Source organism: Sparus aurata, chromosome 22 (assembly GCF_900880675.1).
Source record: "Sparus aurata chromosome 22, fSpaAur1.1, whole genome shotgun sequence".
NCBI lineage: Eukaryota > Metazoa > Chordata > Actinopteri > Spariformes > Sparidae > Sparus > Sparus aurata.
Genome location: NC_044208.1, coordinates 24,782,064 through 24,805,187, shown reverse-complemented (window position 1 = coordinate 24,805,187; position 23,124 = coordinate 24,782,064). Strand labels below are relative to the sequence as shown.

The 23,124-nt window shown below is 42.6% G+C and overlaps 1 protein-coding gene across 10 annotated transcripts in view; it reads right to left on the bottom strand.

Moving 5' to 3' along the window:
• Positions 1-365: 365 nt before the first annotated feature.
• LOC115574070 (MAM domain-containing glycosylphosphatidylinositol anchor protein 2) overlaps positions 366-23,124 on the bottom strand; it is a 267,969-nt gene continuing 245,210 nt past the window's right edge. For all 10 annotated transcript variants that reach the window (XM_030405288.1, XM_030405284.1, XM_030405287.1 and 7 more), the window contains 4 exons: positions 21,305-21,466; positions 11,416-11,546; positions 10,738-10,834; positions 366-8,222 (listed from right to left, as the gene is read on the bottom strand). In XM_030405288.1, coding sequence (XP_030261148.1) covers positions 8,134-8,222; positions 10,738-10,834; positions 11,416-11,546; positions 21,305-21,466 — 479 coding nt within the window. In that variant the 3' untranslated portion in view covers positions 366-8,133. The remainder of the gene's footprint in view (positions 8,223-10,737; positions 10,835-11,415; positions 11,547-21,304; positions 21,467-23,124) is intronic.

The window sequence follows — 23,124 nt, the reverse complement described above, 5'->3', positions numbered from 1 at the left end:
GTACACCATTGTTATTCCTCCGTCTTTCCCTCAGATGTTCTTTTCTTGCCACAATCACTCACATGCTCTCAACTCTGAGAGGCGTGCGAGCGTTGCTAGCTCCTCAGAAGAACAACAAGCCGGGGAGTCCTGTCAAAAGGACAATTTGCACAACACAAAAGCTTTTGTTTCCGGCCCTTTGACTGGGAGACAGGTGGTCACTGTGGAAATAAGTTGGCGTTCCCTTTGAAAAGCTACAGGGACAAAGGTGTCAAGTACAGGGGAGCCGCAGAAAAACAAGAGGATTTGTGTTGAGGCACAAGGCGTATAATACGGAATGCTTTATACTCACACTACGCGACGGAAAATGTATTCGACACGGCACATAAAATATTCCTTTTCTTTATTTTTTCATTAGTTGCAGGTATGGCACAAAAAAAATGGGTGATAAATCCAAAGAAATACAGTGAAAAAGAAGCCTGATCATATATAAATATAGAGCACATAACAGAGAAGAGTGACAGGTCATCATTACAGGGTGTCGGCACAGAACAAGATAAATAACATCACTGAAACACAGCTTTCTCAACAACCTTATTACAGCATCAAATCTCATTGTTTTCCGGGGGTCTTTTCAAGAGCAGGGGGGGGGGCGGTGAAGTCTCCACGGCGGCGGACGTCTCCATCCTGTCATCCTGCACAGTCGGCTGCACTGATGGTAAAATAACCGGTAAAAAGCGCTCGCCTTGCTCCTGCCTGGCCTGCACTTTGCGACCAGAGCAGAGGAAAAAGAGAAAGGAGAGGAAAACGCCATCGAGAAAAAAGTAAGAGTCGCCAAAATTTCACTTCCAACGGCAGAGACGGTGAGGTACCAAGAGGTGGCAGTTTCCCCCACTGGTAAAGATGTCACGCTGAACAGCCGCGCCATCAAATAACGACACACTGCTTCTTTCCCCTGACAGACTAAAATGAGATCTCCGAAATGTGTCTCCCTCTTCCAGTTATTTAGCGAGACTGCAGTCAGCCTCCTGTCGAGAAGTCACTCACTGCTGCCTAGCCGCCGTGAGAAAGTGAGAGAAACTCACTGCATTAAGACGGCAATTTCACTCTTGAAACACATTCAGCGCAGGGGTAATGCTTCAGCTTTAGTGCGGCAGACATTTTGTTCCTGTTCGAGTGCTTTGTGCGAACACTTTCCTGAATGCCAAATTCACAGTGAAAGCCAAATCTGTCGGTGATGGTCGTGCCTAACCTCCCCCACCCCCCCCCTCCCAAAAAAACCCCTTCTCTCTCCTTCTTGGCACCAATTGTCTTTGCTGAATCAATACCAAGAAAGCAGGGTGTGTGTAGTGATAATGGGGCTACCGGCTGCAATTATGTCATGCTAGTGGAACTCAATAATTATTCAGGGGGAGCGAAAATAGCGCGATGAATGGCACAATGTGACAAAGCCCTTCTTAGGTTGAACAGAGAATGAGAACGTTTCCACTCTGAAAGAAATGTTGGGACTGTTCCTTTTTTTTTCCAAACACCCTCGAAGCCACTTGGTATTAAGCATTTAAATACACGGTGAGAATAATAAGTCGTTAAGTGGGTAAATGTAAAAATTACAGCTGGATTACTTTAAAAAACACCTTGAGAAACTCCCGTCGACTTGGAGGAACTTTCTTCTTCTTTTCGACAGTACAAGGTATGCACTTTCTAAGAAATTAAGGCAATACTTTGATTTAAATTACATTTTTCCCACATAGCAACTGGTCATGGTCCTACTCACATGGCTAGGTTTAATCAAGTTTAGCAAAGAACCTGGGAAATTGTTTCAACATGCAGCATGTTGCAGCAATTATGTTCAATCTGCAGCCCGCACAAGCCCCGACAGAACACCTCCAGAAATGCTACAGCACCTCCATTTTAATGCTATTAATGTGAGCGCCGGGTACAATCATGCACAGCCGCATAATTCACTTGTGCATTCATCAGTGCACAAAAGAAATAACGGATTTTTAAATAATCCAGGACAGACCGAATTGAACACAAGTCCGTGTTTGTTCCCTTGGTACCACAGCACCTTTCCATTTCCATTTCAGTTCAATTAAGACCAACATGTACCGTTTTTTGTCGCACAAGGGCAGCGAGTCGAATGTGTCATTTTATCAGTAAAGGAAGGTGAAACTGCACTCCTGAAGGAATCTGTGTGCCGCAGACTGCTCCCTCCTCCCACCTACCAAACGGTTATTGCCTTTTCTATGCAATAAAGATCGACTTGTGTCGTTTGTTTACAAAGGAAAAAGGCAATTTCTAGTGTATACTGCGGCCAGCACAATGTAATGCAACGCGATTCAGCTGACCCAAACACCTTGTTTATAATGTGCTGTATTTGTCAAAAACTACAAGGCTGAGCTCTTTACTTGTTCTTTTCCCTGTGTTGACTGAATTCTGTGCTGCATTTTCTGAATTCACCTGCGAGGGTTTTTAATGTGGTTGCATCATATTGAAAAGGTGCCCTAAAACCTTTCCAATCTCATTTACATTTACTGCGCGGAGCGAAAAAAAAAAACAACATCACAAAGTACAGCTTCAAAAATGACTACAGAGGTAAATTAACCCCTTTTCTGACACAGCAGCAACAACAAAGGAACTGAAGATTCATGCAAATGGTTACATGGTGTGATTTTGGTGAAAACGGCTCTGCTGGGAGAACGAGTCCTCCTCTTAATAAACATAAATATTAATGTTGAGACTTTGTTTAATTAATGACAGCAGAAAAATAGCACATGGTGAGGTTTTTTTTGGGGGGGTGGAGTAGTGAGCTGTTCACCTGCATGACATCCCAGTTACTTCTCAATCTGTCCTCACATGCGTCCAAATACAACATAACAAATGTTAGGTGACGTAGTGTAAAGAGTGAGGCAGCAGGGTGGAGGATGGAGGTGTAGGATGGGTCTAACACATGATGTTCCCACCAGGAGGCCGCTGTTCCTGTCTAATGTGAAACCAAAAGTCAATGCTAACTTGTTTTAACTTACGACTTAACATTTAAAGGTGCACTATGTGAGAATTGGCCTTTTGTCAAATTCATACTCAAAGGCTGCATATCACCAGAGTAACCACTAACTGCTGCTAGCTGTAGCTGACGTTAGCTAGTTAGCTCAGTTATCTGTGCGGCTAGTAGACGGGACTCTGTTGCTGGACTGTTGGTGGACCAGGACCGGGCGCGGCTAGCATGCTAATTTCAGTAGATATCTCTGCAAACCCTATTCGTTTACATTCTGTTGATTATCCATTTAATTTTTAATGTTTTCAAGAAAAATTTGAACATATTGCACCTTTAACTTTAACCTCACCGTGACAATGAAAGTGAGCTGACTATGGTTCCGCTCTTAATGAGGAAGGAAGAAAGGATTGGCGTGGCACCTGCATGCAAAATCAAAGTGTATCGTGTTATTCTGTATGCAGATTGATGAGACTGGGCTTTGCATGAATATGATTGGATGTTGCTCGTCAGCTGACGTCCACACAGCTGGAGATGAAGCCCTTGATTTGAGCATGACTGCTGCACTAACGCTGCTCTGCTCTGTGGTGTTCATCACCAGGCAGTTTGCATTAGATTGCAGCACAATTCTTGCAGGCCTGATAATAAATAAAAGAAACAGAGCCCTTTAACTTTTATGTTATCGTGACACTGTTTCAAGGACTGAACAAAATAGATTCTAAGAAAGGTCTACCCAGAGGAAAGGAGAAAAAAAAACACTGCTGTCATTTTGTTTTTGTAACCCTCTATTAAAATTTATGGCACCATCACCGCAGCTGGAGAAAAAACTCTTGTATGAGTGTCAAACTAAAGTGGCTGCTTTGAGAAACATCTGATACTGTGTGTGCTGTTGTTGGGGGGGGGAAACAAATGTCTTGGGCACCGGGTGACAACAAACCACTTGGCACACGTGGACACATTCAGCTCCAGAAAAACAAACTAATCAGCAGCCGCAAACGCCTCAAACCTCATTAGTTTATGAACACTTCACACCTTCCGCAGCCACAGGAGCCTCTAATCATCAAAATGAAGTCGGTAAAGACGTGTGCGAAAAAGAAAACTGTCACACAACACTGTTTACATATTCAAAAACTGTTAATCCCCTCCAATTGTACTTTGAAGTAGCTTAGAGGACTTTTATCTATAAATGGAGCAGAGTTGAGTGTGTAAGCCACTCGCCAGGCTCACATCCCTCACAGGGTGTGTGAATTGCACAGAAATGGAAATCAAGAATACGGGCGAGGGCTGTAATACCATGGAAACAAGCTGATTCACTCTTATGTCCAATTTCCGCCACGACTCTGGGAGAAATTAGACAATATATTCCTTCGCACAGAGGAATATTTTGCAGACATGTATGAATATACCCAGAATTTAGTAATGTACACCAGAAAAGTCGGGTCTGCTATAGTTTTTTTGACAGGCTTTTACTGATATAATTCCAACATACACCAAAGAAATAGTCATTCTGTTACTTCAGAGCAGTGAATTTGACACTTTGGGTAAATCCTCTCACGCTCTTTTGGCGAGAGTGAGACGAGCAGATTGATACCATACATAAGTGTGTGATGAATATATGCTAATTGCAGGTTAGCTTAGCATAACAACTGAAAAAAAAGGTAAACAGCTAGCTTGGCTCTGCCCGAAGCTATAAAAGCACTTCTAAAACTCACTGTTGAACACATTATATATTGTTTGCTTGATGTTTTATGTGCCGGACTATTTCGCGGCTGACAGCAGTGACTTCCATAACCTCCGCTAACTGCAAGCTTGTGATGCTAACCAAACTCAAGTTACTCAAACTTCAATTTATTGTTTTTATACCTGAAGTTTCGTATGAGTGAAACAAGCATAACATAAGCTGTTAATGAGTGAGCTTCAGAGGTGATAGCAGCCAGATGTTGTTACCTTCACACTTGTTTTCAGTCTTTATGCTAAGCTAACCAGCTTTCAGCAAACAAAAAAACAGCCCAAAATGTGAAGCTAATACTTCAAAACGTTTGACCTCGACACCAGGCGTTCATTTTAATCCAGCTGTAATTTTTAATCATTCATGTACTTTGAGGTGTAATAACTAATACAAGAGGATTCCCGTCATGGATCGACCAAGTGATCGGGGTGTAAAAAGGAACAACCACCAAAATATCTTAAGGAACTCATATCCATATTTTGTAACAGTGACTTCTGCACGGGGCACTTTGGCACTTTTCTTTACCTACTATACCACAAGGAGGATATAGCGACTAGCTAATGGATATTTTTATCTGAGCTTATATATATTTTTTTTCTTCCTGGAAATCGTGTCAAAGTCTGTGTCAAAGTCAGACGAACTTCATGTTCTTGATGTGTCCAAAACAACCTATGAAAGTCTGAAAGTTCTCATCATCAAAAGCAAACACACACACAAAAAAAACATATGTTTTTAGTAAAACCGTACATCTAGTAAGACTGTAAGAAAAGAACTCCCCCCAGAACTCCATTTACATTCATTGTGATCTGGGCCTTATGGAAATAAAACCACAGAAATGAAATAAAAAATAAAACAAACAACAGAAATGGCTAAAAGCAGATAGTAGCTGTGATCATGTCTCTGTAACATACAGACCATAATGATATTGTAAGGATGCCCTGAAATGCTTCATCATTTTGCTCTGTTTTGCTTTAGCATATTTATCTTCTTTACATGTTTCTTACACACTTAATTGTACACAGCTTTATGTTCACACATGTACATGACCCACTCAGACCAACCCAGGCGTTCACTGATAGAGAGGCTACATATGCTGAACAACCACAACACCAAACCGAACTCCCTCCGCTTTAAACTCCAGTCTGCATTCGTCAAGATGTCATGATTTCTCCCGACTGGAGTGTCTCTCCTCGTGTTCTTTAGTGTTCTGGTTGCAATATAAATATGAATGTCACGGGTAGAAAATGATCAGCTTGCTGTTAAACATGGACTTTGAGTGTTTTTGAAAAAAGCCAGTGGGAGTAGGTCACATATGTGCAGAGAAATATAAAATGGATTCTATATGTTGAGACCTTTAAACTGTATGTTGTGCTTCCTGTACTCCAAACATAAAACATTTATCATAAACCTTTGAATAGAGCTTCTTTAACATTTACAAGTTATACAGTTACCAAATTGGTTTTACTTCTTATGCTTCCATCAGCTTTGATACTTAAGCAATGCAAAGGGAGACAACAAGAAGAGAAAGGAAGTTAAGTCATCTTCAACGGAAAAAATAAGAAACAAGACACAAGTCCTCAAAACATTTTGTCATAACCAACAATGAACGGAATTTTTCATTTTCTTATTTTCTCTTTTTTACAATACATTTTTTAAAAACCCCGCTGGTTAAGGTTATGGTCTCAGGTAGATCTTCCACAGTCAATCTTCACAGTTTGTGTAAAAGCAGAGAAACATTCTCGCTAGAGTAATAAAATATCATGACTATTATTATGGTCATTATTATCTTTTATTCTCGTATTGTTCCATATAAATGGTTGGAGGACGGGGCCGAGGCGGATCACCCGAATGAAGAGCCTGCAGTCCCGAAGTTCCTGCTCTCCTCCCTGTACAACGCAATGTTTTATTCAGCAGTTGTTCTTTTTCTTTTGTTAAAAAAATGCTCGCCCGCAGGGAAGGAGAATTGTGGGAAGAGAGAGTGGGGTATATTCGTTCGGCGAAGTGTCTTTATCCTCCCGTATGATCTTAAACTGTCTTTCATCAAAAAAGAATCCAGAGCCGCACTTTTTTTTTCCCCGCTGTTTTTGATCCAAACTGTTTCCAAACCTGGTGTCTGCCGGCGCTGCCCTCACATTGAACTACGCACGTGGGCATCGGCATAGGCTTAGGCGCATGCACACACACAAACACACACACACACTCGCACGCACACACACACACACACACGCACACACAGACAAACACTCAGACAACGGTCCCATCAGGAGTTAAATCCGGGTGTAGCACAACCCCCATTCTCCCCCTCTGAACACGCATGCCCTCCCATCAGCACTTGTGGGGCAAAAGAAACATGTAGAAAATAGCCCATCAGAGGAAACATGAACGGAGATGTGTCCGATGTTGATTAACACCCAGGCTCACGATTCGGTTTGTAATCTGAAGGCACTTTGTTTCATGGCAGAAAGTAAAGTGGCTTCTGTTCCACAGGCGGGCCGCTGACTGAGTCTTCGAGTCGGGCCCTTCGCTACCTGTTCTTCCTCACCCTCCACTCTTCCTCCCCCCCCTTAAACGTGCCTCCTCTCCGCTCCATTTCCAACCTCCCCTTCTCGTTTCATTTCATCTCCGACTTCCCTCTCCCCTCCGGTCCAGCTGTCTACACCTTCGCTGTTTTCTTCTGCGTCTTTTTTTTTTTTTTTTTCTTTCCTTTTTTCGTTTGTTCTGCCACCATACCATCGGTTGGCCACTTGGACTCGTGAGCACAGTGTTAAAAAGATACATAGGCAGCTACAGGGGGGAGTAAGCAGACAGAACTAAATGTTGCTAGAGTCCATGTTATTCTACAGTACAGCACCAAGCAGATAAAGAAATGCCAGGGTGTGACGTGAGGCTGGGCCAGAGTGAAAAACAAGTGTCGGTGATTGGCATCTGGTGCAAGAAAGATGAAGGTAAAGATACACAGAGAAAGGTCTGATTCCGTGTGTTTGTAAGCGGGGAAATGTGATTTCCTCTTCAAAAAGTCAGCAGTGTCTATATTCCGCTGCCTTCCAAAGATATTTTCATAACTTCTTAAAATTGTTCTTGTGCTTTACAAACTGTCCTCCCTCGACGCTTGTGAACTCTCTCACCAAAGTCCAGGCTGTTTTCATCGCCCACCTGCCTTTGTGCTCGTAAAGATGTCCCGAGTCCTGCACCGAGGGATGTTTTTCTGTAAAAGAGGTCTCTTTAAAAAATTAGCGCATCTTCTTTATTACTTTTTGTGTAACGTTTTTTATCACTATTTTTCTCTCTCGCTCATGGATTTCGGTCCCTCCGTGGTCCGTCAGGGGTCCCCTGCTGCTTTCAGGATGCATGAATCTTTGGTGACTGGATGCCGAGGGTATAGTTCACAGACGGTGGGTCTGAATATTTGCCTCTGAGATGACAGAGAGAAGGGTCACCTCTGACCTTCCAGGAGGGTCATCACCATGGTGATGCATAGCAGCCATATATGGGAGGATGTGGACGGAGCCGTGGCGCTGAGATCTGCATCGGAAGGAACAGAAGATGGTAGCTGTTGGTTTTAAATGGTCCAGTCAATGAAATACAACAAACAGGTACACAAACTGTACAGAGCCAAGTGTGTTAAAGGAATAGTTCGCCAGTTTGGGTGATATGCTTCATCACTCTCCATAAATATGGAGCTAAAGACAGCAGCAGGTTAGCTTAGCTTAGCATAAAAACTGAAGATAGGTGCAGCAGCTGGTCTGTGTCTGTCCACAGATACGAAAACTGTAGTGTGAAGATGTCAGCTGGGATTTTACTCTCTGGGTTTTGTGCTGGATTATTTCTATGCTGGACACAGTAACTCCCTGGAGTCTCGACTGGTTGCCTGTCAGACTCACGCTCCAGAAAGTCACTGCTCCCAGCCAAGAAATAGTTGTTCACTAAAATCATCCGTGTTTTCTTACACTTTATGTACAAATTAAACAAACAAGATATAAAGGGATTAATTAGTGAGCTTCAGGCAGGCAGATTTTGTTACCTTTGGACTGATCCAGGTTGTTTTTAGTCTTAAAGCTAAGCTAGGCTAACTACCACCTGGCTCCAGTCACACTATACAGAGCAGGGGTGTCACGATTCTCTGATTGGATTTGTATTTATTTAACATTTATTGGTTTAATGTGAGGACAACTGTAAAATTCATTTTCATTTATCCTTTACACAGAAAAGCTACATGGTATCAAGTCCGATACAACCACCATATTTCTGTTTTGATGTAGCACACTGAGGCCGTATGCTCAAAGCTGAATAATGTATTTTGAATGTAATAACAGTAACTTATTTCACAAGTCAAACATAATGGAACATAATGTTACCAAAGCCAAGAATCACTAGATGGCAGAAGGGTACTGTGACTGTCTGGTGCTGTACGACATGTTTCTGTATTTTAGGCAGTGTGTCCTCTCAGAGTTGCCGTAGGGCTGCTGTAAGGTGGGTGGGGGGGGGTGCCGGATGGGGAATAGCAGCTCCTGCTCATGATTTCAAAGACTGATATTCAAATCTACAATCTGAATCGTGACACCCCCATCACTGAGAGGCATTAGATAACTGTGACACACTTTTTAAGGACTTCCTAGAAAGACGGCGTGTTTGCTCCAACTCACTGTGACAGACACGTTACACCTGTACTGATAACACTTCACTTGCTTCCCGTACAGTAGACGACACCTTTATTTCAGGCATTCTTACATAAAACCATTTGTAAACACAGCTGTTACTAATGACATTAACGAAGGTTCCGCTCTATTTAGGTACAGAGCCTTAATTAATGTGATTAGCAACACCTGTGTTTACCTGCTATTTTGTGCCAAAATGGCGACCGTGAAAAAGGCTTATTGATTTCAAGGTATCACCGTCTATTAATAAGACCCTGAAAATAAATCTCGGATCTCTCAGATCATCAAGCGCGCGTCTCCTGCCTCCTCCTACCACGAGTTTAAACTGAATCAAAAAATTCTGTTCTCTGGAACAAACTGCCCGCTGACCTGAGATCTGCCTTTTAAAAGCAATCATAAAAATGTTGCTTTTCTCTCAGGCTCAGTGCGAGTCTGTGTGATCAGTATGTGCGTAGGAGCAGGACAAAACACTGTATTTTATCTAAGTCTGTGCGTTGAATGTGTTCTTGAGAGATTATTTTATTTATTTGGAGGATTTTAAAATGTGTTTTTTGTCTCATTTGTGTCATGTTTTCTATGTTTTACCGTAAAACGCATCGAGGTCACCTGCGTATGAAATGTGCTACACATGATTGACACGTGGTTGATTTGATTATTACTTTTCCCCCCCTACATCACAAAGTCCTGCAGGACTCATCACTTGGGATTGAATTGATTATTCCTGACATCTTGTCCTCAGCATGGACTCCTGTGACACTAAAACAAATTAGCGTTGTTGCTTTGAATCATAATGGATCCAAATGATGAATAATCGTGCAGTGAGGACACGTCTTGCAGACAAAGGTCTCTGATTTTAATTCTCCTTTTAGATTCTCCTTGGTCCTAACAACACTTATCTGTGCTTTGCTCTCCTTGAATAACCCTCTTTTACCTGAGTGAGTGTGTGAAACATTAAAATAGATTACCCTGATTCATCTGTGGCATGTTTAAAGGGATGTCTAGGTATAAGAAGCCTCTGGAAATAATGTTCCTCCGACCACAAATGGCAGAAATAATCAAACGAACAGCATTTGTCGGCCCTGCCAGTGTCACCTCGTCAATTGCAGGCCATTTTCTGTGTCCTGTTTTATGTTTTTACCTTCTGTTTGTTCCTGCGGCGCAATTATAGTGCTCCACTCAGCCGGCATAGCTATCATTCATGTGATTACAACACTGTTGCTAAGGCAACTGTGTTTTTTCCCCCCACGAGATGGTAGTTGAATGCTGGCAACTGTCTAAGATTAGATCCCCTCTCTTGAATCTCGACTTGGTCGGGGAGAGGTGTAGTGAGAGCCCGGAGCTCAGATAAGAGGGACACGAGAGGGGTGCGCGGTGCTACTCACTGGGCGGTGGGTCTCGACACTCTCCTTCCTCCAGCGTGACATCATCGATGGCGATGTCTCCCTCGATGCCTGGTCCCCTGATACCCTCGAGTACCACCTGCAGAGAGGAAAAGCAAGCGTGTCTTTTAAATGTTCAGCCTTGACAGAGCTGAAAAACAAGAAAATTAGCAGCGCCGTGAGATAAAATCTCGAGGTAAGCACACAGCGTAATCTTGCTAAATTGGCCCTCATGAAATATATCAGCAGGTGGCAGGTGTTTGTTTCCGTTTCTAATGTCACAAATTTAAAGATTTGTGAATGCTTGTGGTTGGAGTGGGAACACACACACACACGGGCAAAAAAAACAACACACAACGGAAGTGCAGCTGAAGCTATAATTACTTTCCACAACTGCAGCCATAAAAATGATGGAGAATATTGCAGCTCTGTATTCGCCACTCACACAGATTAGGCCTCCTGATGGCAAAGCGTGAGTGATATTGCTTTCTCAACGGCAAACGCTGTCTATGGATCCCGTCCACTCCTCTGCTTAATATCGAGGCTTGTGGAGTGCTACATCAATATGCAGCCCCCAAGGAAACTAATACTTCACCATACAAACACAGTCAGAGAGAGAAAATAGAGGGCAACAAGGGGAACGCCGCTGCGTATTGGATTGATTAAGTTTTTTGCTCTCACCTGGAAGGATGCTGTCGGGTGGATGCTTACTTTGGCCTGCTTCCAGCGTTCACCTTGGTTACCGCTTAGCGACCACGCGGGGCCCTCCGAGGTTGTTTGGCCCTTCTGCTTAAGGAAGGCGTTTAGTGTTCCTGCAAGACGGAGAGAGACGCATAGAGGTCAGCGCTCGCAAACATGATTAAAATAAATGTATAAAAATTTGTACTGTCAGTGGTTTCCAAGCTCCAGGCAGTGAAGCCACAGCCGAGCACAGATTGTACGCTACTAAAAACAAGATAAATATGTAAAAAAAAAAAGAAGCTGAATAACAATTAAGTAATTGCACATGGCACTACATCGTAGGCTCTTTTCTGTCCTCGAAAACAAAATACTCGTATTTCACTTAAAGTAGGTCATCAGCACTCAAACTAACCAGTTTGTCAGCCTCACGTCTGAACATTCAGCAGTGCGTGAAATCTGTGTGAGAAGTGCGGCAGAGAGATCTGTCTGAATTTTATTTATTTGATAAGTAAGCCCAAAGAAATCCAACCCGGGGAAAAAAAAAAAAAAAGTTTCTGTTTACTTTTTGTTTTGTTTTTTCGTCTGTGCACGCCCACGCCGTCACCTGTGTGCTCTCCTTTCTCTCCCGCTCTCCCTCGTTATCTGACTCATATCAAGGTTTATTTGTTTTTTTTCAGAGAATAAAAAGAGACATGTGAAGATGAGAGAATAGAAAAGCAGACTCCGGAGCAAACCAAGAGAGAAGGTTGAGCGCCCCTGATCTCACCGATCCATCCGGTTTATGAGTGATGACAGAATGATTTAGGACAGAAAAGTGACATTTTTTCATATTCCAAAGGAATAAAACTCCACCAGCTTGAATCGGAAGTACAATATCTCCTCGGTTCATACGTCTTGAGTGTCGAACCCTAATCACTTTAATCAAGAACATCGCCGCAGGGAGGAACTCAGTGGCTTTAGCAGATTATAGAAAAGATCATGACGAAAGTGTGGCCACAAAAAAACCTTGCAGCGACACCGAGACAGACTCTTAATGCTTAAATATGGATGCACGCTATTACTGGAAAAAATTAACAAATTCTCAGGAAGAAGAAAATCAGAAGTCATTAAAGACCCTACATTATATAAGGGTATACATTTCACATAAATCTAATTCACCAGTGGTTAAAGATGTATTAACCCCCACAGGTCCTACTGGTGAATTAGTTATGAGCCCGACTTTAGAATGTGGAACATATCCTGAGATAAAAAGACTTAAAGAAGTACTTCAAAAAGGGCTGTGATAGAAGTTCTTCCTCAAAAGGTAGAAAACCAGAACACATTGTGCCGCACCGGACCAAGAAACACGCCCACCCTCTGATGGGTGATAAGTTGGATGGTGCTTAGTTTGGGCTCATCGTCAAAATTGAAACAGAAATCAGCTCTGCAGTCAGCTGGCAAAAAACGATATCGTACGTAGCGGCCATATGTTGAAAAATCAAACTTTAAAGGTTGCTTTAAGGTTGCTGACCACGGGCCTGTAATGTACACAGACAAAAGAAGGTATCGTCCATTCACAGTTTGGTTTTCATGGTTTATTTTCAAAAAAAGCACCCAGAAATAAAGAAATCACACATCCTGCATGCTTCTCCTGCTCTGCTAACAGACCACAGGTCCACCCAGGTGCATCAAGGTGCACCACACTGTGCATAACTGGGCAAACTCAATGTGCAAAATAAGGAGATGATGAAACTCGCAGAAGAAAATACTCTAAACTCGCCTCTAAAAAAGATCAAACCAAAAATAGTACTTGTTATCAGCAAAGTTATAACTAAAGACTAAAAACAAACAAACTGCTACACAGCTACAGTTTAATCCCTTTTTTTTTTTTTTTTTTTTAGGTGAGAAGTCAAAGCAGCGTAGCACCAGAGTCTTTTGTTTTGGTGAGATGCCCTTGGAGGAAGGAGAGAGAGAGAGAGAGTGGCGGTTCTCTATCTTGATCAGTCTGAACTCTTTGTGTCGGTGTGTGCAGGCATACAATAATGGAAAAGTACAATCTGCAGTTTAATCTAGAGTTATGTGGACACTATTAACAGTTGTAGTTTTGCAGTTTGTCACATAAAAATAGGGTGTATTTAGTAAGTGTTATTAAAGGAACGACTATCCTTGTGTCACACCATATAAAGCTCCTACTGAGCAAAGCATTTAAAGATTGTAATGCACGTACGACAACCTCTGTAGTTCCTGTCATCGAACAATTACAGGGTCATTGAGGGAAAAATCCTACTCCAACTAAACGGCCTGGAAGTCGAAAAAGCCGTTAATATGCGCTCTATACTTACTAATATACCCTAAATCTTATGTGCTGTACACACACTACACAAGTAGTTGGTAGTGGGGGGACAACAATGAAACTAGATCTTGACTCATGAGCTTAATATTCATCTCTGTCTCCTCACATTTCAAATTTATGTATTCCTCTGCATTCGAGGCCGAGTCGAGCCGTAGCAAAGGTTAAACTCAGGTCATGTGAATTGATACATTTATTAAACTGGGGTTGTGCAAGTGATGATAAATTATTCTCTAGCTTCCTATTAATCCAAATTAATTATCTCTAATGGGCGATGTGTGATGAGAATTTTCGGCAGGTGTAAATACTTCTCCCCGTGGGGAAAGAGTTTCTCCTCATTCATCATCAGTTTCAAACTGTTTCTGCTTCCTTCTACTGCCGGACTTTCTGCAGAGGAGAAGACGTCACGCCGCTGAAACTGATGCTCCCGGTGGAAATGCAATATCGCAGATCCATTCCGGCTGAATTCATATATAAGCCTCACAATGACGTAGAAATACAGGCTGTTATTGAGATAGAACAGACCATATACCAGGTCTGAATTGGAGACTCCCCTCGGTGGGACCTCTTGTCTGGCCCCTGGCTTTGATATAAAACTGTCAGATGATGACACCGAGTGCAACCACTTTACCCCCTTCTCCAAACACACCGATTGTGTTAGTTTTTCCTTCGCCATGCAGGAGAGGGAGAGAGAGAGAGAGCAGTATGTATCCGTCAGCCGCGGTCCAGCAGCAGGAGCGGCATCCAAAGGCCTAAATCAGGTTAGCATTGACACCATGGCGAAGCCCAGCAGGACCACCGCTCTGAAGTCAAGTGAATTTCACACGTATGGAGAGCGGCGCCCCCTTTGCGTTGACACAAGCAGGCAAACAACAACAGCAGCAGCAGCGACTGAGGATGCAACCTCTGCTTTTGGAGGCCTCCTTGCCTCAGCCAGGTGCCTCATTACCTTTAAGTTCCCCTTTGGAAAAAAAAAACTGCGAGGAACCTAGAGAGAGCTGTGCCGTTACGTCCCCGTCTATATTCTCTCATCAGCAGCGTGCGCGCTTTCTCCCGACGACAGCACAATCTCCAGTGAGAGATGAGCTCTAGTACAGAACATGACCCGCGGTTTCATCTCCCATTGAAGTGTTTAGGATGTAGGAGGATTCTTGCTGAGCTGGCTGGCTTACGTTTTTCTTTGAACTCATCGCGATGTAGGTGGTTATGTCAGTGTCATCACATCTCGAGCAAAGGCGCGTGCTGTATATTCTTTGGAGTACCTTTCTTTCTTTCCTTTTTTTTTTTTTTTCCTTGACAGGAATACCTGTGGCAGACACTTGTGAAATTTAAAAAGATCTGAGAAGAGAAGGATGCGGAAAAAAAAAAGTGAGAAATAGCTCCTGGAAATGTTTCAATTATGTAGTGAGGACAAGAGAGAGGGGGGGGTGGCGAGGTGCAGTACCACCCTCCTTGCTAATGAAAGGACGACTCTGTTGCTTCTCGGAAGGTCAGGCTTAAAACAGACTTGCTTGGAGTGGTTTGCTGGAGACTTAATCCTATAAACAAATGCGACACGGACTCCAAAGGCAAACTTTGATGTGCGGCTTCAGTAATTAACTGTGACCTTGTCTCAGGTATCCCCCCGCTAGCTAACTACGGAGGAGTTTCTTTGAGCCCGTGCCACTATTGGCATCAGCGTGCAGGCGAAACTCCTTATCGACTGATTCTGGCCTACAGCGCTGCCGTGCCGCGACTGTGACTCACCTCGGCAGCACAGTCCCCAAAAAGCATCAAACTCGCAGGATTTTCAGGACAGAGCCGCGCTACGTCTCCTGGCTTCATGACTCACCGCTCAGAACACCAAAAAAAAAAAGCCTTCAAATAAACAAAAACGACAAAGTTCTCTGCCATAAGGGGACATGTGCAATATACGTAAACATGCATTATGTGGACCATTTGTCAGAAGCATTCACCTCTCTGGGTTGGAAAATACCAAAAACCAACATTCTTGAGCTCAGGGGCGAATTTCTCTTGCAGCCGCAGAGGCAGAATACTAAATGGAGCGTAGCTATGGAGGATCTGAGCTGGGTTTCAAGTCCTTGACATTTAGCCCATTCATCATAACACGCCACAGTCTGGGCATGGGCTTCACCACAGACGGGGAGGGCAGGGAAGAGAGGGTCTGGCTGGCGATCAATTTGAGCAAATTGGAAATGTCACGGCCTACTCAACCTCGGCAGGGAGCCGGAGGAGCTCTCATCTCCCCGCTGAGTCGCCCCCCGACACCTCTATCCTTATATTCTCTCCCCCTCTCCGCGCCTCCACCTCTCCAGATGTTTGCTCCGGCCCCCCCACCTGGATACTTCCTGCTTGGCCTTTCCACTCCGGGCAGCTCAAAAGTAGCCTGGATAATTGCCAGACTCCGTGTTGTCAAGTCAATGTTAAACGTAAAAGGGTCAGTTAGAAATATAAAATTATGACCAAAGTTACAGGGGTATGTATCGGCAGAAATGCAATATAATGTTCCTGATCATGTTTTAATTTGTATATAATCACGTGAAATAAGAATTAATATGTTTATGTTATATAAGAAGAAGCCTTTTATATCTACAAAGAGTTAGAGATTCCAAAATACGATGAAGGTAGATGAAATGTTATATTCACAACAGTCCGCTCGGAGTATTCATAGTGACTTTTGGGGATTAAACTGAATAACCAGGAGAGCTCACCAGGTGGACTTCAGTGATCAGATATGTTGAGAAAATGGAAAAAAGGCTCATTTACAAAAGTATAAAAACAAACATCCGACACTTATTTCTGTAGTTTACCTCCAGCTGAGGTATTGACGTCTACTACAATGCTGTTTCCAAAAAAGTCTGGATGTTTTGGATGTTGTGTACAACATCAACAAAACAGAATGTGATAATTAATCCTTTCTCTAATCAACTCAGTTTAAAACAGCAATGAGTCACTATGTTTAATTTTCACTTCACCAGCTTCATGGATTTTTTTTTAAATAATAAGTTGGGACCGAGGCAACAAAAGGCTGATAACGTTGTAGGACGCTTCAAAAACACCCGTTTGGAAGATTTCCACAGGTGAACAGGTTCATTGGTGACAGGTGACGGTATCACGATCGGGTATGAACGAGGCATCGTCAAAAGATTTTACATTTATCGCGGCGTTTTTAACTTCATTGGGAGTTGGGGCTGTATTAATGCAAATAAGAGTCACTCAACAAACTTCAAAGGCAAATACTAAAAGTTGGGATGGCGTAAGAGTCAGGGAAGAAAACATAGCTGATTAAAAAGAATAAAAGCAAATAAAAGCCAGCGGGCTAAATAAAAAAATAAAAATAAAACAAAGAGAGAAAGAAGAAGAGAGGAAGCCGTGCGAGGTTGGAGTTGGAGCAGCAGGTCCAGCAGCAGCTCCGAGCCGAGCAGGTGGAGGGTGGAGATGGCGCTGATGCCACCGACTTCTCACTAGAATACCGAGGTAAATGCTGCCAAATGCTCGCTGTAAACATCTAATCAAAAGAGAGAGGAGCGCAGTCGCCAGCCTGTCGTGATTTCACAGTTTACTGAACGTCGAGTGCGAGTCAAACGAGCACAGAGGCGACGCTCCCCGTCCCTCTCTGACTGTATTCACCATCGCTGCTCTTTTCCCGTCGCCACTTTATTTTGCTACTCTGTTATTTTTGCATTCTTTTATTTGTTTCTTGTTGACCAGAATACATTTTTATTGAAGCCGTATTTTTCGTTACGTGGATATTTTTTTGAACTCTCTTTTGTCAGGTGTCACTGTGTTCTTTTCTTTAGGCCTTGAAAACATATACAGCTTTTTATTCAGAGCGACGAGGTCACACGCACGGACAAAAATAAAGATGCCAAAGTTTGAACAGGGTCGGTTATGTTACATGAGAGATTTCTGTATTTTCTGTTTTCTTTCTTTGCTTTCTTTCGCTGGTTTGAAGTCGGCGGGCCGCGGTTGAAAAAGGTGATGACATGTACTTTCATGCGCAAATCAGGATTCACTGATATTTTAATTTAGAAGCTAATGAAAGCTGGTGGGTTGTTCGGTCACTGTCAATCAAATCAGATCAAACAAAACAAACCCAGTCTTGATGAAGCAGCTCATCTCTTGGTAAATAAAGCTTTAACTTTGATTGCTGCTCAGTCTGTCATAAATATTTAATGTTAGTGCGGCTTTAAAGCTCCTTTGTGAAGCATTTGAACATTTCACACTTTGGCAGATCTTATCTGTAAGATGCAAAAAACACTGACTGGTAGAAGGAAATGTACTGCTTGCTCATCACTGTGCGTTTCAGCCTTAAATGTCACACAAACTGTGCCACAACGCTGCTGTGCTTACAATCTATGTCCACACTTTGCTTTCCATGTGAACGGATCACTAAGAAATGGGCTCCAAGTGTGATTTCACAGACCTGCAGTCCAGACTCTCGATCATGGATGCCAGATTAGTGTTGCCAAAACTGTAGAGTCAGTACTGCCAATGTCAAAGGTGCTTGTACACACCGCAAGACACCTTCAGTTTGCTGTAAGCGGTGCCCATGGTGGATAAGAATGTGACACATCCGGTGGTCGGGGCCTTGAAGATACAATATGTAACATTTCTGCATTAAAATGTCAAAAAATGTCAAGTTTGTTTCAATTTGGTCACCTGGAAATGTCCGATGAGTCAGAGGATGAAAGTGGGCGAACCTGACTCAACGTACCGGAATGAAACGTTCAAACATTAACTTGTCCGTGAAAATTTCTACCAGAGTCATGTCAGATAGACTTTCATTACTAATGGTGGTTGCCAACAACTCCCATAATCCCACAGTAGTACTTCACAACATCATCTTTTGATTGCCTATTAACAGCCCACAATATGATTCACCTACACACATCGGTGCCGGACAGATGACGGCTGATAAAAAGACTCCCCAGTTTCAAATGCACCAACGCAGGAACAACCATGCATGACTGTAGAAGCCAGTACGGGAGATGCCCGTAGTTTGGGAGGCTTTCAAGTGGCTTAAATTGGGCCAATTATCTGGAGAGTCTCTAAACCTTGGAATCTTGTTGTGGAAGATTTTTTATGAGACATATTGGGCAGCGGTGTAAACGACCACCACGGTGCATTGCTATCTGATCATTTAAACCACTTGTCGAGGTGGTGTCGGACACTTTTGAGCACATGTGTTTTGCAGGACATGATGGTCGTTATGGTGACAGGACGCAAGCTGACGTCATCTGTGAAACAAACAAGAAGAAGCCACAACAATAGGCAGAATGTATTACACGCTGAGTGATCTCCATTTGGTTGACTGTAATGCAAATTATGTGTTTTGGCTCTCTTACCCGCCACACTAAGCAGCAAATGTTGGTGAACACACTGCCCGTTTCAACGGATTAACTGCAGTCTCCTTCAGAGGAAAGACTTTAAGAAATTGCACAATTTCAAGAATTTTAAGAAAACAAGCAAAGCTAATTCTCGATCATTTGTGTCTTTGTGTGAATTCAGCGTGAAATGCAAAACATTAAGTTTTTTCTCTCCTTGTTAAAAGTCAGTTTGTCACGGCATCACTGCACCAGCCTGCTTCAGTAGCAGCTGTTTCTACTGATTTCATCATTTACAATCAATTTATGAGACAATTTTGATGATAAACATGGAAAATGTACAGATAGAGTAACTCATTTCTTTCTTGTCGCATGTTCAGAAAGCCCCCAGACTCCAAAACTGAGAAACTCAGAGAAACTTTGTAAACTTTGTTAAACACTGTCTCTGACAAATTCTTAATTATTTGGGCCTCCTTGTAAATTCGACATATGTTATACATGAAGTTTTGTCCTTCTTTGTGTCCAGCTGTCCCAGCGAGTCAGATCACCAGAGACAGATGCTAATGACTATGGCTGGGTATCACCAGGTACCTCGCGATACGATACTATCACGATATTTTGTCCACGATAACGATAATCTCACGATACAGCGATTCTGCGATAATCGATATATTGCAAGAAATTTCATCACGATATCTGTGTCACTGAAGAAATTCAGAATTTATTGACTGCACTGAATCCATTTCACAGGAATTACAAAACATTGTCAATCAATTTCACATGAATGACAGCCAAGTAAACAAAGAGTATATTGCACAGTGTCTCTTCTTAACACACACAATGACTACAACTATCATTAAATATCTATATGTGTGGGTTTCAGAGCTACTTAAACCATTTTTTAAATTTTATTTGGTTGTATACCTATGTTTGAATAAAGATAAAGCTGTCCTCCGAAGAGGGTGGTGGTGGTGGGCCAAAAAAAAAAACAAAACATTTTTTTTTTTTTACATTTTTAAATATCGATATTTGGCACCAGTGTATCAATAACATACCTTAAGACGAAATATCGCGATATATCGTAGTATCGATATTTTGGCACACCCCTACTAATGACAGTTATATAAACATAATCATTGACTATTTTTTCTAAGAACCAGATAACATGGGTTTAAACTACTGCAGAATCCCTATAAAATCAAAATGCATCTTATCTGTGGCCGTGAAAAACAGACACTGTGCTGACAAATTTGAGAAACCTTGTTTTATACTTTTTAATTAAATGCAGAACTACCTTTTGGCTATTACTGTAAACACTTAATATAGTGCTTTGAATGGAAACCATGGCGCCTAAACCTCATCCAAGCCCCGATGACACCATGCTGACCCTGCAACCCCACCCAGCCCTGCCCCTCCTCCACCTTATGAACCGGTGCAGTGGCTAATGATACAGGGTGAGGGCCGAGCTAGAGAAGTCGCCACTAGAGGCCTTCGACAACGTATAAGCCTGCTGTTTTTGTGCTTGAGATCCAATCTTGCTCAACACTCCCAAATACACAAGCACACAAACAGCATTCGCTCAGAGGAGAAGTGCTTTTTGGTCGGCTGATTGGGTCCCCGGTGTGGGGAGCCTGAGAGTCAGACGTAAGCCACAGAGTGCTCCTTCAGTCGCTCTGCCATCTTCAAACAGGCCATACGAGGTTGTTATCTACATTCAGAGAGACATGTAAGAGCTAATGCCCGGGATTTGCGCACACACCTTTGAAGGGGGTTTGTTGCAAAAAAAACAAGATTTTCTTTTTGCTTGAAACATCTGACAGCTGCACTTAGAAAATTTTAGCAGGGAAGCACAGAACTCCGTGGGGGCTCGCAAGTTCCCTCGCAATGACTGAAATTCTGATGCTTACAGGAGAAAGCTCTGCCGTTCTCCCTTTTTTAGTTTCGGCGTGACTCGTGTGTGTCCAAAGGAAATGTCGGACAGTTCTCACGAATCGGACGGACTTTCTTTGGTAGATGAAATGTGTTGCAGTGTTTCCTTATTGACTGTAATGTAATTACAGACTGCACAGAACAGTTAAGAGCATCAACATACTCTTCTAATATTTCCATGAACAATTCAGCAACGAATATAGAGGCAGATGATCTTTTCGGCTGTGGATGTAATGTATGGCAGATTAAAACCAGGAACAACACAGACCTTGGGACAGTGAAGCACACGAGGAATGAGACTCACCTATGTGTTTTCCATACATGTGGTAGAAGAAGCCGAAGCAGTAGGCAGGAGGGTTGGTGATACCGTAAGGGTTTTTAGGAGCTACGTTGAAAAACGGGCTCACAAGCCGAGCTTGGTCGCCTTCCTTTCGTGGTCTCGATGTCTCGATGTACATGTAGAAACCTTGAAACACAGGGACACGAAAAGTAAACATAAAGCATACGTATAGATACAAGGAAGAATCATCTTAATATACCATTCACAATCTGGAGGTTGCAACTTTTACTAATTCAAAGCAGAAATTTACTTTTTCTTTATCACAGCCTCAGTTGTATTCTGTAGATTTGGTCATCCTTCATATTAGTTTTGCTAACAATGAACTCACCAAGTCAAGGATGACAAGCATTCAGATGAGTAAGCAGGTTTCAAACACTTGAGCCAGATTATCTAAAGTGTTTATTTTGAGGTGAAAATGAGGATGACTGCACCCTCAGCTGCTAATAATAGATCATTGCACATGAGAGCTCGCCGTTTAAATGTAGGTTAAACTGACAGTTTGGGTTATTGTTTGTCAGTTTGCCTTTGCTTTCTCATCCAAAAAGGTCTGGCTGACATGGAGGTTTGTTTGGAACTTGTCTCACTGCTCACGTTTTTGCCCTGTTATCACAGATTTCTTTGTTAACATAACTTACAGTGCATATTTAGAGAATCTGTTCTGGAGTTGGATATACATTTTTGGAAACTTGTGCTAGTTCTTTAAAGTAGTTGCAGTTTTTATGCGATCGCTGGTTGAATCAAATGACCTTTTTCAGATTTTTATGCATTTGCTGTCATGTTGATGTATTAGGTCTGATGTGAATCCACTGCAGACACATATTACTAGTTACATAGATACCGCCTGAAGTCCTTACAAAAATATGTTTTCATCTTGTCAAAAGTGTCCACTGTTTACTGTATTATCTGAATGTGCCTTGTGGATATCCTCAGGACACAAAACAAAGTCATTCTCAGTGAGAAACTGCCCAAACAGTGGATGTACTCTTTGAAAAATATGAGAGTTTCCGTCAGACAGTGTTCAGAATCCCTCGGCTGCTTTATGGCTGCCTGCTGATACACCAACAAATTATTTGTCACTGTAAAGACGGGGGAAAGCGAGGCTTCCTCAGTCATGCTCAGTTGCTTTTTTCGACCAGTCAGTGATGGCATGATGGAAATGAAACCTTCCATATCAGAGATAAGAAGCAGGCCTTTCTTCGAAGGACAGTTCCCCTCTTACTAATAGCTATAACCGGGGGGCAAATCGAGACGATAACAATGGGGTTAGAATCCTGCTCCCACAGTCATGGACAGCTGCGGTGACGGCAGCGAGTCAAACAGCCCTCTGATTGTGTCTGAGCCACATAATCTGAGGCCAGTGTCTGCCCCGCCACAGGCGCAGAGGAGGGAGCTGGTGAGCGGCTCCACGCCCCTCCAGCCAAAATCAAATGGAATATCTCCCCCAGTTGAATCTTGTATCAGATAATTATACGTAAAGAGGAATGGGGCTGGTAATGAAATGCTGGACGTTTTGAAACCATTAGGTGATTAAAGCTGATGCATTATTTACTGCTTCAGCTGCTGCTGGTGCCACAGCACCATAATGGGCGCTTAATTCCACCACAGATACCTTCCTCTGATGAATTCCTACAAATCTAATTTGGTGGTTCTTTATTTATTTAGCTCTTGAAGATTGGGAACCGGCACATGTTTCTAACATATACTAAATACTGTGCAGATTCCTCCGGCTCGGGTAACCACGGGAAAAAAAAGACAACAGAGAGTCAGTGACAAGATAATCTTGA